Source organism: Phycodurus eques, chromosome 13 (assembly GCF_024500275.1).
Source record: "Phycodurus eques isolate BA_2022a chromosome 13, UOR_Pequ_1.1, whole genome shotgun sequence".
Classification (NCBI taxonomy): domain Eukaryota; kingdom Metazoa; phylum Chordata; class Actinopteri; order Syngnathiformes; family Syngnathidae; genus Phycodurus; species Phycodurus eques.
The window spans coordinates 22,538,490-22,553,125 of record NC_084537.1 but is presented as its reverse complement, the minus strand read 5'-3'; the positions used below and the strand labels follow the sequence as shown (position 1 = coordinate 22,553,125).

The following is a 14,636-nucleotide window of genomic DNA, read 5'->3' as shown; positions in this document are numbered from 1 at the left end:
ATATTGCAGTGTTAATAGCTAATTTACTACTCATACGATCATTCAAAATAAAAACATAACATAAAACATTTTTAAAAAAAAATAATATTCCTGCTTTCCTTTAGAAGTGCATTCTGGGTGATTTCAATATGGCGGCGCATTTATAGTCCCAGCATAACAATCTTATCTTTTTCTATATATACATAAAGGCTTTAAAATGTGGTATTGTTGTAGATTACGCTTTTCCGCACCGGCGCGGTTGCTGTCGTTACATCTGCAATGCAAAAAAACGTCTGGTTTATGGAAATATTCACGGTTGGTAATGTGACCCGCTTGCATGTTTAGCTAATGACAGTTTGTGCTTGTTGCCCCCTGAACCAGTTTTGCTCAATCGATAACAGACTCGTATGCATTTTGCTTTTAGCGATAATTTAAACCTCTAGATTAAGTCTATGTTATTATTTATAATTATTATATGCTTAAAGGGTAAGGTGCAATTGTGAATTTTTATAATCCAATAATTGAGGAAAAAAGTGAATTAAAGAATCAGCCAATCTAACATTTTCAATATTACATTTAACTTTTTAACTATTTCAGTGAAATGATTACCCATCAGGACCAAAATGTAAAAGTTTGCCAATATTAATAATACAAAATATTCCAGAAAATATCTGAAAGACTTAAGTTAGTTGTAGTTTATTAACTACGCATAGAATAATAATTACTGAAGAATTTGTATCTTCTGTGAGTTACTTCATAGTACAATCATTATTGTATTCATTTTACACCCCAAAAAAAAAAAAATTCGATACACTGCTTAATATAGTCTAGAGTTGGGGTGCTGTCAAATTTGATCTTGCTCATACTGTCCATTAATATGTGTAAGAATATAGAAAAAAATGTCTATATATTGGCAATTAATTTTAGTCAGGATATTTTTCTGGGCAGCACGGTGACCTACTGGTTAGCCCATCTACCTCACTGTTGCGAGGTCTCAGCTCAGGCTCTCCTATGTGGAATTTACATGCTCTCCCCTTGCTTGGTTGGGTTTTCTCTGGGTGGCCCGGCTTCCTCTTACAGTCCAAAAGCATACACGTTAGGGTTGTTGTCTATAGGTGTGAATGTTACAGTAAATGGTTGATTGTCTATATGTGCCCTGTGACTGACTAGTGACTACTCCAGATTGTACCCCGCTTCTTACCCAAAGTCAGCTGGGATAGGCTTCATATCGCCTGTGGTCCTAATGAGGACAGTTGCCTTACAGAAAATGGATGGATATTCGTCTATCCCTTATACTTCTTTAGAAATTTAATCATTTCATTTCGTATCCAGATTATATTCCTCATCAGGGACCAGTGGATTAAACGCCTCGCAGCAACATGGGAATGTCGCCAGTCGCTTGTGGAGCATCGCTCAGAGAGCCGTGCGACAGTCAGCCACACGAGTGTCCAGACGCTCTGGCGTGACACTGAGGTTTATCCTTACGCCGGCAGCGCTTACAGTCTCCGGGCGACTGTTCTGCTACACGGCGTACTGCGAGGCCGACGTGAACAACAACATCCCAGTGGAATCTTTGATCAAAAGTCCAACGTTCAAATGGCACATCCTGTGGGAGTTCGTGAAGCCTCAGCTGTTTGCGCTCACGTGTGCCGTCATGGTAAGACAGTGCACGTAAATATAATGAAACATGTATGGCGTTATAATCAACTTAATGTATCGTTTTCGTTTCAGCTTGCGTTTGGTGCGGCCATTTTAAACATTCAAATCCCGCTGATGCTGGGGGAGCTAGTGAACATCGTAGCACGCTACCTGAGGGAACACACCGGAAATTATGTCCGTGAGATAAGGGGTCCTGCTTTTAAATTGCTGGGACTGTATGCCATCCAAGTACGTAAACATTCTAAACAAAGGGCCAGTTGATGACACTGCTGTAATCGCTTTAACAATTGGAAATGTACAACAGGGCTTGCTGACAAGCGGCTACATCATCCTGCTGTCGAGGGTGGGAGAAAGAGTGGCGGCAGACATGAGGAAAACCCTTTTTGCATCCCTTCTCAGGTATTTATTTCGAACTGCCTACTTACTTAAACCACGTCCCGTCATTGATGTAATTTTTGTCTCTCAGGCAAGACGTGGCTTTCTTTGACGCTAACAAAACCGGACAACTGGTGAATCGCTTGACTGCTGACATTCAGGAGTTCAAGTCTTCCTTTAAGTTGGTCATCTCTCAGGTATATCGTTTGTCTTTCCTCATATAGTGGCCAGGGCTCTATTTACTCAACTGCAGAAAGTACCAGCAGCCTATGGTTCCGGGCCGTTATTTACACATCCATTCATTTTCTATAGCACTTGTCTTCATTAGGGTCTCGAGGGAGCTGGAACAATTGAAACACAATTATAATACCTATGAGAAAAAAGGTTTCATACCTATAAAACAATATTAGGTGACAGTATCGCTCTGCTAAAACCTTCCCGTTCCATCGCCATTATGCATCTGTCAGGTGCCTTCAAATCGTGGAGTAGTTTTACTTCATTTTACACTTATTTTGTTTTAAAATGCGATAGTTAATTTATTTTTGTATGTTTATGATGATCTACAAATGTATGGCGTACAGCTAATAACTTTATCCAGCTGATCGCTAGCTTTCTTTCCTGCCCTCTTTAACGTCTGCAACAAACATCAGCTTTACAGATGCCACGCCTGGTGTGAGGCCAGCATGTGGTTCATTTATTCAATTGGATGACGCAACTGCCATTTAATTGGGGCATGGTGTTTGTTAGAGCGGAGGCCATTATTTTAGGAATTGCAGTATTTGAAGTGGTTAAAATCATGCTGACAAGTCTCATTTGTTGATTTTACTGATGCTTTCAGGGTCTGCGGAGTATCACACAGACAGTGGGGTGCTTTGTGTCGCTTTACGTCATCTCCCCAAAACTCACAGGCTTGACCGTGGTGGTGCTTCCCTGTCTTGTCGGAGCAGGGGCTTTCATCGGCACATTCCTCCGCAGACTTTCTCGTTTAGCTCAAGAACAGGTAAGGCGAAGCTTGTTTTTGCAATTTAGACCGGCTGGATTAACACTGTGTTCAAGTGACACGATTTAATTTTTTTTGCTCTCAAATGGCACAATTCTGATTTGCGTCAGGGCGATGTAAATAAAAAAAATAAAAGAAGAAAAATGCACGGAATTGGTCGGATCTTTTCAGAGGTCTTTTAAATGTAGATAAAAATCTGATACATTTCTGATATCTGCCAAGTTCAGCGTAAACGCACAGCTCGGAGAAACACTGTCAATGCCAACTTGATATCAGCTAAATACACCAATCGGTAACATATACACGACCGTATCTGCCCAAATAACACATATAAACATTAAAAAACTCGTACTGTAACTCTAAATGTCCGCGAAAGCAAACAATTCAATATGGTCTTAATATGCTACACGAGAGGTGTGAGATTTAAATCAATGGAAAAAAAAATCACCACAGACCAACTAAATGTTTAATATCAGAATCATGCATTTGGACCTGTATTGTAAATCCAGCCATAGTTCTATGTCTCTAATCTAAATCAGTTGAGAAATGAATTGTAACTATTAACTATTGTGTGTTTCCTTGAAGGTTGCCAAAGCAACCGGAGTGGCGGATGAGGCTCTCGGTAATGTACGGACAGTGAAGGCCTTTGCCATGGAAGAACGGGAGCTACAGTAAGTGAACAGCGTTAGATTTGATTTACTCCAAATGTTAAGATAACATCTTTCCAATTCCACCACGTTTCCCCCAGGTTTTATGCATACGAAGTTGAAAAATCTTGTGAAATGAATGAAAATCTCGGGACCGGAATAGCTGTTTTCCAAGGACTTTCAAACATTGCCCTAAACTGTGAGTCTGTTCAATTTAACCAATAAGCAATGCGTTATGCCTTTGTAACATTTTTTTTTTTAACGTGTCGTTGCAGGCATTGTTCTCGGAACTATTTTCGCAGGAGGAACTCTAATTTCGAGCAATGAAATGTCACCCGGAGACCTCATGTCTTTCTTGGTTGCTTCACAGACAGTGCAGAGGTAAAAGACACATCTCATCAGATGAATATGCCCTAAATAATAGACATTTTAACATGTTTTAATTTATTATTGCTAGGTCCTTAGCCAGCATATCTATCCTTTTTGGACAAGTAAGTGAATTCTAGTAAAATGCAAGTAGATTTCTGGCTTTGGTCTACACTCATTGCTTCCATATATTCTCCGCAGATGGTGAGAGGAACAAGCGCCGGCGCTCGTGTTTTTGAATATTTGTCGTTGAAGCCTTCCATCCCTCTTTCTGGCGGGGGACGTATCCCGTATCATTCTCTGACAGGAAGAGTTGATTTTCTCAACATTTCATTCAGGTCGGAACATTCATCAAGACATTTGGGGAACTGAAACATAAGAACATACCATTCGGTGTCTTTATTGCTCTCTCATGGTTTATATTTGTAGCTATCCGACAAGACCTGGCCATCAAATTTTGGAGAGGTTCAACCTAACGCTTCCACCTAGCAAAACAATTGCCATTGTCGGGGAATCTGGAGGAGGTAACTTCTCAATGAACAATGGCTATGAACCGTACAAAAATGTGCCTAATGTATTGTTTTATTTATTTTAGGAAAGTCCACAGTAGCGTCCTTATTGGAGCGTTTCTACGACCCGACGAGCGGCGTAGTAATGTTGGACGGACTCGACATTCGAACCCTTGATCTCTGTTGGCTCAGGGGACAAGTTATTGGATTTATCAATCAAGTAAAAGAAAATCATCTTCAAATTTTGTTGAAAAAATACTGTATGCTGTCTTTCCTCTCATAGGGACCTTTGCTGTAATTTATGCCAAAATTAATTATTGAATAAATAAATGCCTCACTTCAAATAGATGCCTCTTTTTTACTCCTCAGGAGAAAATAGTGGGCCTTTGCTGACTTTGATCGACAGAGAGGAAAAGTTAGGCTGGAGTTTAAGTTATGCTCGGTTATCGATATGTGTATACTCCACTTTAGTGAGGTGTTGGACAAAAATATTTTAAAAACACGTTTGTTTTTGTAGATGGCCACTATATGAGGAAATAACAACAAATTATTACAATGACCTCACATAATTAGACTCATTTCGACTGTGTCGTGTTCTCCTCCACAGGAGCCCGTTTTGTTTGGAGCGTCCATCATGGAGAACATCCGCTTCGGGAAGCCCGAGGCCACCGAGGCCGAGGTCTTTGAGGCTGCCAAGCAAGCCAACGCTCACCGCTTCATTACAAGTTTCCCAGACGGCTACAACACTGTGCTCGGTACAAGACCTTAATAACTTGTCCGCTCGTGTACAAATTATTATTATTATTTTGTTGACATTTTGTTTTCTTCCCTGATTAGACCCTTGGAATAATCAACATACTGTAGTGTCAGTTTGTACACCCAGCTGCAGGGCACTATTCAAAACCATCCCCCTGTGTCCTAATTACATGTCTGTGACATTCTTTCATCAAAATGCCCTAAGGATAAAAAATTCTAAAACATTTCCACACCCTGTATTTTGTTTCTCTGAAATTAATCCTTTCATATGGGCTGGCCGTGTCTCATGTAGTGTATGTGACTTTGTTCCCCATCACATATGCTGCTGGGTCAATTGCGAGTCTGGCTTTTGTTACCGTGACGACCTGAGGTAGAGGCTGAGCTTTGCGACTTAAGTGGCATCTACTTGCGGAAACAGAGCCAGCCTGTGGGGCGATGAAGACAGTAAAAGCATTTTGACTCGTGGAGGGCAGCAGAACTTCATACATGACTACACAGTATATATGTGATGCATGGACACATCACCAAACACAAAGAACCCCCCCACAACCACCGCATCCACAACTTCACCAAGGAATCAAGTGCTGTATGTGCCGGTTTTAGAAGCTAACACTGTTTGGTATCATTAATCTGTTCGCCACTAAAAATCAATGCAGCTCTGCTTACCTTTTGGGATTTGACTTGATAGCAGGGACGTCTCACCAGTGGGTAATGTGGGCGTTTCTGTATGATAATGCCTCTGCATCATATTGTTTCAGACAGGGTAGTCTGGGGCAGGACTGTAGCTGCTGCTTGAAGGTGGCTCTGAATCTTCACAGCCTAACTGGTCATGCTGTGGGTGAAACATGGTGAGGGAGGTGGTTATTATATAAATAACAACTCGCTTACAGACACATTGTCAGGAAGAGGCAGATCAAATATGTAGTTGGTTGTTGAATTTCACACTTGATGGATGGCGAGGCACTCCAGAGGCTGAATTGTTTGTGTACAAGCCATTAAAACAAATATTTTTCCATAATACTGTATGTTTTCTTTAAATCGCAGGCGAGCGAGGGGTGACGTTATCGGGAGGGCAGAAACAGCGCGTCGCCATCGCCCGAGCCCTCATCAAGAATCCGAGCATCCTGGTGTTGGACGAGGCCACCAGCGCCTTGGATGCCGAGTCGGAGCGTGTGGTGCAAGAGGCTCTGGACCGGGCCACTCGGGGCCGCACGGTGCTCATCATCGCCCACCGCCTGAGCACCATCCAAGCTGCCGACCTCATCTGCGTCATGAGCAACGGGCGCATCGTAGAAGTGAGTTGGGCGAAACGTTCACAGAATTGCATTGATTGGTGAAAAAATTGTCTGAAGTCAAGTAATTGTTGTTCAGTTAATTATGCAGCTGTTTAAAGTGTCTGACTAATTAGTCAAAACCTTTTTTTTTTTTTTTTTTTTTTTTTAAAAGGCTGGAACTCACACTGAACTGCTGGGCCGAGGCGGCCTTTATTCCGACCTGATCAGAAGACAAAGAGCTGAGGGGCAGAAATGAACCACGCTCAGTTTGTTTACTGTAGATGTTAATTTTACGTTAGATCAGACAGATAAATTATGATGGGACAAATTGTTCTTAATTTAAGTGGAACAGCTAGACCAGACTGTGAATAATAATAAAAAAAAAAACAAGAAAAAAAAACACTACTACGATGTCCTTAAGATTTTTAAAAATAGTTTATCTCAAAGCTAAGATACTGTACATGGCTGTTGTGAATAAAAATGTTTAAATCATATTGTGAGTGTATGTTTTTATTTTTGGAAAATTAATCTCTTAAAATATTGAAATACTTCTTATATATTGTGTTTTTAATCGTATTAAATCAACTAAAAATGTTGTTGTAATACATAGTTTGGTATATAGGGGGCCAACAATCTCGATTGTACACTGCAGCAAGTGTTGCTAGCGTGAAGCTAACGCTAGCAAACATAACATAACCCCCCCACTAAATTCGGGACTTGGTCACTGGGTTGTTCCGCTGGCTACTTATCAGCTGGCTAAAACAGGGCAACCATGCAGAAATATGAAAAACTCGAAAAAATCGGCGAGGGTATATTTTTTGAATTATATCTCTTTCCACGTCAAGATCAGCTAACGCTCATTTGCTTATTGTAGCATCGATGTAGTTTATCGGTTAGCTGACGGTAGCTTCATTTTGATGTCGTTTTCTTGCTGTAATTCCAGATTTAGTCATTTATAGCCAATTGGGGAGATTCATGTAATGTGTTTGTGAATAATATATGGATAGTACATATGTCTCTGTGTAACTCTTGTCATCTTCGGGGAGATTATCTAACTAGCTAGCATGCTAATAGCTCAGCGGTGCCATTCAATGTCAGCTAAATATGACGATTTATTTTGTCAAACTAATTCCACACAGGCACATACGGGACCGTATTCAAGGCTAAAAACAGAGAAACCCACGAAATAGTGGCCCTGAAACGAGTCCGTTTGGACGACGACGACGAGGTTTGTGTTTGAATTAAAACGTCTGTATCTATCGGTGCATAACTAGTAGCTAGCACGGCGATGCTAACCACTTTCATTCCACCCACTGCAGGGCGTGCCAAGCTCTGCCCTGAGAGAAATCTGCCTGCTGAAGGAGCTCAAGCATAAAAACATAGTCAGGTCAGTGCATTTAGATTATTATTATACGGGGCACGAGGGTCATTGAGAACCAGAATTGTGTCAATGCCCAAGAGCACCATTCAAATTAATGGAGAAATATTAAATAATCACCTCAAAGTCACAATGCCGCAATCACTAAAATTACCCCAAGTCCTGCTTTATTTTTTCACACAAAAAAAGGGCAAATTTTTCACACAAAAAAAGAAACAAACTTCAAATTCACAGCCATTTAAAATTGCTCTTTAACTTCCTAACCAAAACGTCTCCTTTTCTTTTTTGGGTAGGGGACAATTCCACGTTTTCAATGAGAAAATTCCCAAATTAAGGGAGACATTTTAAACCATCTCCCCCAAAATGTACTTATATCCTATAATTCAGCTTTTGAAATTATTTAGGTTCACATTCTGCATTTCCCACATTTAAATTTATTCTACAGCATTTCAGTTCTCTGTCAGCTCTTCAGCATGCACACGCAATTTGAACACAAATTGCAATTTCATGGTTTTTAAGGATAATTTTGTCCTCTGCAGGCTACACGACGTGTTGCACAGTGACAAAAAGCTAACGTTGGTCTTTGAATATTGTGACCAGGTGAGAGAAACTCAAATCTGACCACTTGTAAACACTTGAGCTAATATAAACCTTTTTTACAACAGGATTTGAAGAAGTACTTTGACAGCTGCAATGGAGATTTAGACCCTGAAACAGTGAAGGTGAGAAATCAGATTTATGGATTGGTTTTACCCTGGATGGTCAAGTGCCCAATTTAGATTTTAGTCTCTGTACATTTCAAAAACCGCATAAAGTATCTGATATGGCTGTGTTTGCACTGAAGGAACACCTGAAACAAATTATGTGCGCAGATGCCCAAATTGCACATAAATAACTACACAAGCACCAACAGTAAGCAGTCACAACATGGAAGTAAACAATAATAGTTAAACCATAGAAATATTCAACTTTACATAGCATTTAGTTGGCCTCCACATTACTCCGCTGGCTGCCGCTGGCAGATATTTTGCTTATTTAATGATCGACACACCTCTGAGTTCTGCTAACGATCTGAAGCGTTTTTTTTGTTTCTCTTTATGCGATTGTGTCACTCGAGCCATGGAATGTAAATCAGTGTCAGTGTGTGTGTGTGTGTGTGTGTCAATGCCTTTCTTCTTCTTTGCAGTCGTTCATGTTCCAGCTGTTGAAAGGACTTGCTTTCTGTCACAGTCGCAATGTTCTTCACAGAGATCTAAAGCCACAGAATCTCCTCATCAACAGAGTGAGTTGACCTGGAATTATTCATATGTATAATATGGTACATGTGTTTCAGTCGTGTTTGTGTTTATAGAATGGGGAGTTAAAGCTGGCTGACTTTGGGCTTGCTCGAGCGTTCGGCATTCCCGTGAGGTGTTACTCAGCTGAGGTAAGCTAATGTGCAGCACGCTAGTCGCTAACTGGCTTAATCTTAAACTCACCACCCTTTGAAATCATTACAAGATGTAAATGTGCACATGTCCAATGGCTTATGTTGCAATAAAATAGCTTTTGTCAATAAAATGTACGGTTTTTAATGAATCTTTCCCACACAGATGTGTCAGAATGCCATATTTCTTCAATTAGTTGCCTGGTGCATTTATTTACTGAACTGCAGAGAGTGCCAGGTGTTTATTAGAGGTATGCAATTAAAAGGGAGGCTTTTTTTTTTTTGTACATAGGCATTTTTCTTATATTTGTAATAAGTAGACATACAGTATATTTTCAATACTCTTCTGTGTGGGGTCAGCATATAAATACATAGAACAGTGTCATTTGAATTTCTACTGAAGGGATTATAAGATGTTAAAATCAAATGTTAAAAGTTTAAAAGCTTTTCCTTTTTTTTCTCCCTTTATTCAAAAACATGGGTCTTAGTTTTTCTTTTCTTTCTCTTTTCCAATCAGAAGCCTAAAAAGAAGTCATTTGTGGAAAAGGCACGGTAAACTCCATGTCAAAATGGAATCCTATGAGAGGGTTGGATAAACATCAAAGCATTATAAGAATGATCAACTAAACAGAAAAAATGTCTGGATTTTTAGGGAGTGTATTTTTAGTGGGCGATTTTTATTTTTTAACAGGTGTTCAAAAGGCAACCCCCATACACACACACACACACACAAACATTTAAAAAAATATATTTTATTACTCTGTCATGTTTCACTATTATTTACTGTACATTTTTGATGAATGAAAACACTCGTGCTCCTTTCAGCAGCAGCGCAAATGGAAGCTTTTTGTGATTGAATGTCTTTGCTCTCTCTGCTGCACTTGACTGCACTCGCTCAGCGAAATGTCAAAGGCTCTACACACCACCGCAGGCAGTTGACATGAAAAAACGAGGGGAGTTGCACCAGTGCATGCTACGTAGGAGAGGAGAGTCCACTCAGAACTCACTTGAATTTGCAGGACTGATCACGTTGTGTGTGTGATGTGTGTATATGCAGGTAGTGACGTTGTGGTACCGACCCCCAGACGTACTGTTTGGTGCTAAACTTTACTCTACCTCCATCGACATGTGGTCTGCTGGTTGCATATTTGCAGGTATAGTCCTCAATGTAGGCGCACCCACCCACACACTCACTGGACTCTTTTTTTAGGTACACCAGCACAGTCTAACCATCAGTAGCAACAATTAATGATGCTCATTTTTGACTGACACTGGTATGAATGGTAAAATGTTTTTAAAATTATACTGGTAGTAGTGTAGCACTGCACTGAGTGGTTTTCCCAAACCTTTGCAGCTTACTAAGGTTAGCAATATTAGAAACAACAAGCCCAATAAACATATTGTTAAAGGAATACCTCCATGACGGTGTCCATCAAAAGTGAACATTATCATTTGCAAAGGAATGATATTTGATACAAACTTGTATCATTCTTTCAGTATCATTTGTGTGATATGTTGTCTTTGGATTTAGAGCTCGCTAATGCCGGAAGGCCTTTATTTCCTGGGAACGACGTGGACGACCAGTTGAAAAGAATCTTCAGATATCTTTTTTCTCAATGTGCTGATTTAGTATTGATGACACCACTTTAGCTGGATTTACACTGCAGGTCCCAAAAAAAACTTGATGTACTATAATGTCTTTATCCATTTTTATTGTTGACTACTTCCTTGTACATTTTAAGCAACACATACGCAATATGACACAACAGATGCCCAAATACGTCTAACTCCACAAGAGTCAACTGCAGGCAGTGGCAACACAGAAGTAAACAATACATAAATAATACAAATAAGGAATGTTACATACAGTTTAGTTGGCCTGAGCTGATTCTTCCACCGTTGTTTAAAACTGGCCGTAACTTCCTCATTACTCTACTGGCCGCCATGTGCAATTATGTTGCTTATTCAAGGATGGACACACCTCTAATGTAGCAGATTTACACAATATTTGAATGTGTAGTGATTTAGATTTACACTCACATTGGCAGATATCCGATCCACATGGGATTTTTATCCGCATTTGCAGCGTAAATCCAGCCTTTGTTACGTTTTTCTTTAACCGTCCGACACGTTGTTAGGAACGCCGACGGAAGAACAGTGGCAGACGATGACCAAACTACCAGATTACAAGGTAGTGCATTAATTAAATGCTGTGTCGTGTGCGGTGTGAACACCACCTTGAAGACGTCCTCCCTGTCTTTCCAGCCATATCCTTTGTACCCAGCCACCACCTCACTGGTCAACGTGGTGCCCAAACTCAGTAGCACAGGTCGAGACCTACTCCAGGTACGGTTCAAGTTCTGCGCTTCACAGACAGTGGGGGGTCCAAAATCCGCCCGATAACGCAAACCTGAGATTTGGAGTGTCTTTTTTTTTTATTCTTCTTCTTCTTAAAATATATTCAACTGCTCATATATTAACCTACAGCATTTTAAATTTGGTTTTAGCGTGTTTCATAAACACAAGGTTAAGTGACCTCCCCCCCCATTATTCCTCCATTTGTCTGTAATGTGGCACTCGGTATAAAAGGTTTGGACGTCTGTGTTCTGCGACTACATTGTAACAACCTTAAGAAACATCTAGTGACCACCTTTGATGTGCTCCCACGCAGAACCTTTTGAAGTGTAACCCGGTCCAGAGGATCTCCGCAGAAGAAGCTTTGCAGCATCCTTACTTCACCGACTTCTGCCCACCCTAAATCCTTCTCCACCTCCCTGCTCATCGTCAGCCGCCAATCAATCCAGTCCTCCCGTCACGCTAGCAGGTCATTAGAGGCAGCTCCACGCAGGCCACTTCCCATGGAAACCACTTGTGCAAAGCTGCTTTTTTCTACCACACAGTACCTACCAGACTTCACTCTTTCTCCTGGTAGAGAACGACAGCGCTGCAAACAACTTGGGTAGACTACATATATATATTTTTTTTACATCCAGTTTCTCTTCTAAAAGAAATAATGCTAAACCACATATGAAACGTCACTTCTCGTAAAACTTGCGTCATCTAACTCATCTTTACAGTGTCTCCATGACAATTTAGGGCAGAGAACTCTGCTGCCCCACAGCAGCGGCGAAAGGACAGGGAGAGTTGGCCAAGTCAACGTGGCCATTGTCTATTCCTTATTTTTACTGTTATTCCCTCAAAGTGGCCAGTAGCTTTTATTTACTCAACTGCAGAGAGTACCAGCCACTTATTCGGAGTATCGGAGGGCGCCTATATACAGCTACAGAAACAATTGAAGACACCACTGATACAAATCCTAATCCTCAGTTTCACTGATTTTTCTCTGTAGTGGTATATGTTAAAGTAAAATGAATATTATTGTCTTATTCAATCTATATATATATTTGGGGAAATACTTCACCTGATTCCAAAAAGCAGTATCACAAAATGAGTCAAGTGGGTACCTTGTTGTGTAAAAATGCAGCTTTACACATTGCACACCGGTTGCATTTGTCTTAGCAGTTCCAAGTATATTCTGTACAGGACCCAATTTAAAAAAAAAAAAAAAAAAACTAACCATAAGTTTGGTCTTGTACCCACAACACGGCACCGCTCCTTATTGGTTCGTTGTGCTCTAAATATCTGCTTTATAAAAGTTTCATGAGTGCTGAGTTGTGCCCTTCGGTGTGTGCTGACGAAATGGAGTGAAGAAAGATCTGTTTATGTAATGTAACGTGGTCCCTCTGGAGGCATGTTGGCAACAATCCTCCATTATTGACATGAGCCGGCTAACACTGCAGATTTAATGCGATATACATTCAGAGTTGTTCCCAACGTGTGGGCCACTAATGACTGATAAATGCTTTTAGAAGTAATAAATACTGTTGGACTGCTAGCGTCACTTTTTCTGGGCAGCTACTGCAGTCACGTGCCACTCCCAACTTCATCAAAAACATTTAGAATTTGACACAAAAAAAAACCCACTATAAGCAAGTATGAAAGCTATATTTTATCGCTCTTGAGCAATAAAAGCAAAAAAAAACGTGCTCCTGTCCGGCCACCAGTTTCACGATTGTATGACAATAATAATAGCATGAAAAGCTAATTTATGATTTTGTATATGTCCCACCTTTTATATTTGTCTTTGCACACTTTTTTTTTTTGGTTTTTAAACAAAACAACATTGTTCAACATTTTTGTTGATAAGAGTTTTGAACACTGACATTATTGCAGCTGGTTTTCAATAAATGGGCCAACACAATTCTAATAGTGTCACAGTGGACCATAAATATTGATACATTGTTTTTATATATACATACACATACATCTTTTAGTGGTAATGGCGGGTGAGTAAGTCCTCTGGGGGCTTTACGAAATTGATTAAACATAATGTGACATTTGAACAAATGTTTATTATTACTGAAACTATTAAGTCTTAGTGGGTTCTGTTTTTATTTGGGCTTTTTATAACAGTTCCATCACTGAGGTTTTATTTAATTTAAAATTGCATGTCGGGTCGGATCAAATGCTCCAGCGGGCCCCCACAAGGCCCATGAGCCGTACTTTACGCACCCCTGATCTCTGACACGCTTTAAACAGAAATTGGACAAGTGTCATGTGATTTCTTGCACCAGTAGCCTTTTTGTTTCTTTTCTAAACACGCTTCTTCAACTACACTCTGATTATATCGTTCGTTGTGATCGTTACGGCGAAAGCCTTCAAAGCTAAGTTGTATTCAGAGCAGCTATCGGTTCTTTTTGTTAGCTAGTGATGCAGAAATATGGTTGCATGTATTTATTAATGCTGGAATGTGAAGCTTGGTTTCTAACGTTGGATTGATTTCATACTACTGTGCTCTGTAGCATTCAGCCGCAGGCTCTGTGTACAATTGAACGTGTGGAAGTGGATTAAGTTATGAAAAGTCTGCAATTGTTTTCTGTGAAGTTTCAGCTGTACAATTCTTTGATAGCTTTTGGTTTTTCCATTTCAAAATGAAGAGTGGATTTTCTGCACTTTTTGTTTTTTTCTAATTTACTTTTCTTGGTAGAAGCCAATAAGATTGAGTGTTCAGTAAAGTGGACGTTAATACGCTTCCTTGTTTTTTTTTTCCCCTCCACCCAATCTTGAATTTTTTTCAGGTCAATAAGGATGTTCTGGAATGCTTCACATTGCATATAGCCCTTTGCTCTTTAAACTCCTGTAAACGACAGCTTTACAGATGCCACGTCTGGTCTTCAGGCGATATGTGGTAGTTAAAAAAAAAAAAA

At 40.1% G+C, this 14,636-nt stretch overlaps 2 protein-coding genes across 3 annotated transcripts; both read left to right on the top strand.

Annotated features, from left to right (window-relative positions):
* The first annotated feature begins 32 nt into the window (after positions 1–32).
* abcb8 (ATP-binding cassette, sub-family B (MDR/TAP), member 8) lies at positions 33–7,059 on the top strand. 2 transcript variants are annotated; one of them, XR_009769629.1, is made up of 16 exons: positions 33–294; positions 1,312–1,636; positions 1,711–1,866; positions 1,943–2,037; positions 2,105–2,210; positions 2,852–3,013; positions 3,599–3,684; positions 3,762–3,859; positions 3,936–4,041; positions 4,118–4,151; positions 4,228–4,364; positions 4,456–4,550; positions 4,622–4,755; positions 5,143–5,290; positions 6,050–6,139; positions 6,336–6,424. XR_009769629.1 is itself a non-coding variant. In XM_061693186.1 (16 exons), exons 1-16 carry the CDS (start codon positions 197–199, stop codon positions 6,819–6,821), a joined length of 2,115 nt encoding a protein of 704 aa, XP_061549170.1. In that variant the 5' UTR covers positions 34–196; the 3' UTR covers positions 6,822–7,059. The 2 variants fall into 2 exon arrangements, 1 of the variants encoding a protein (XP_061549170.1); XM_061693186.1 differs by lacking the exon at positions 6,050–6,139 and adding an exon at positions 6,738–7,059 and having other exon boundaries at positions 34–294; positions 6,336–6,586.
* Positions 7,060–7,198: 139 nt separating this feature from the next.
* Positions 7,199–14,460, top strand: cdk5 (cyclin dependent kinase 5). The gene is made up of 12 exons (XM_061693217.1): positions 7,199–7,374; positions 7,705–7,793; positions 7,885–7,952; positions 8,483–8,543; positions 8,609–8,665; positions 9,130–9,225; positions 9,295–9,369; positions 10,427–10,523; positions 10,901–10,970; positions 11,500–11,560; positions 11,635–11,715; positions 12,041–14,460. The coding sequence occupies exons 1-12, from the start codon at positions 7,338–7,340 to the stop codon at positions 12,125–12,127; spliced, it is 879 nt and encodes a 292-aa protein (XP_061549201.1). The 5' UTR covers positions 7,199–7,337; the 3' UTR covers positions 12,128–14,460.
* Positions 14,461–14,636: the final 176 nt, after the last annotated feature.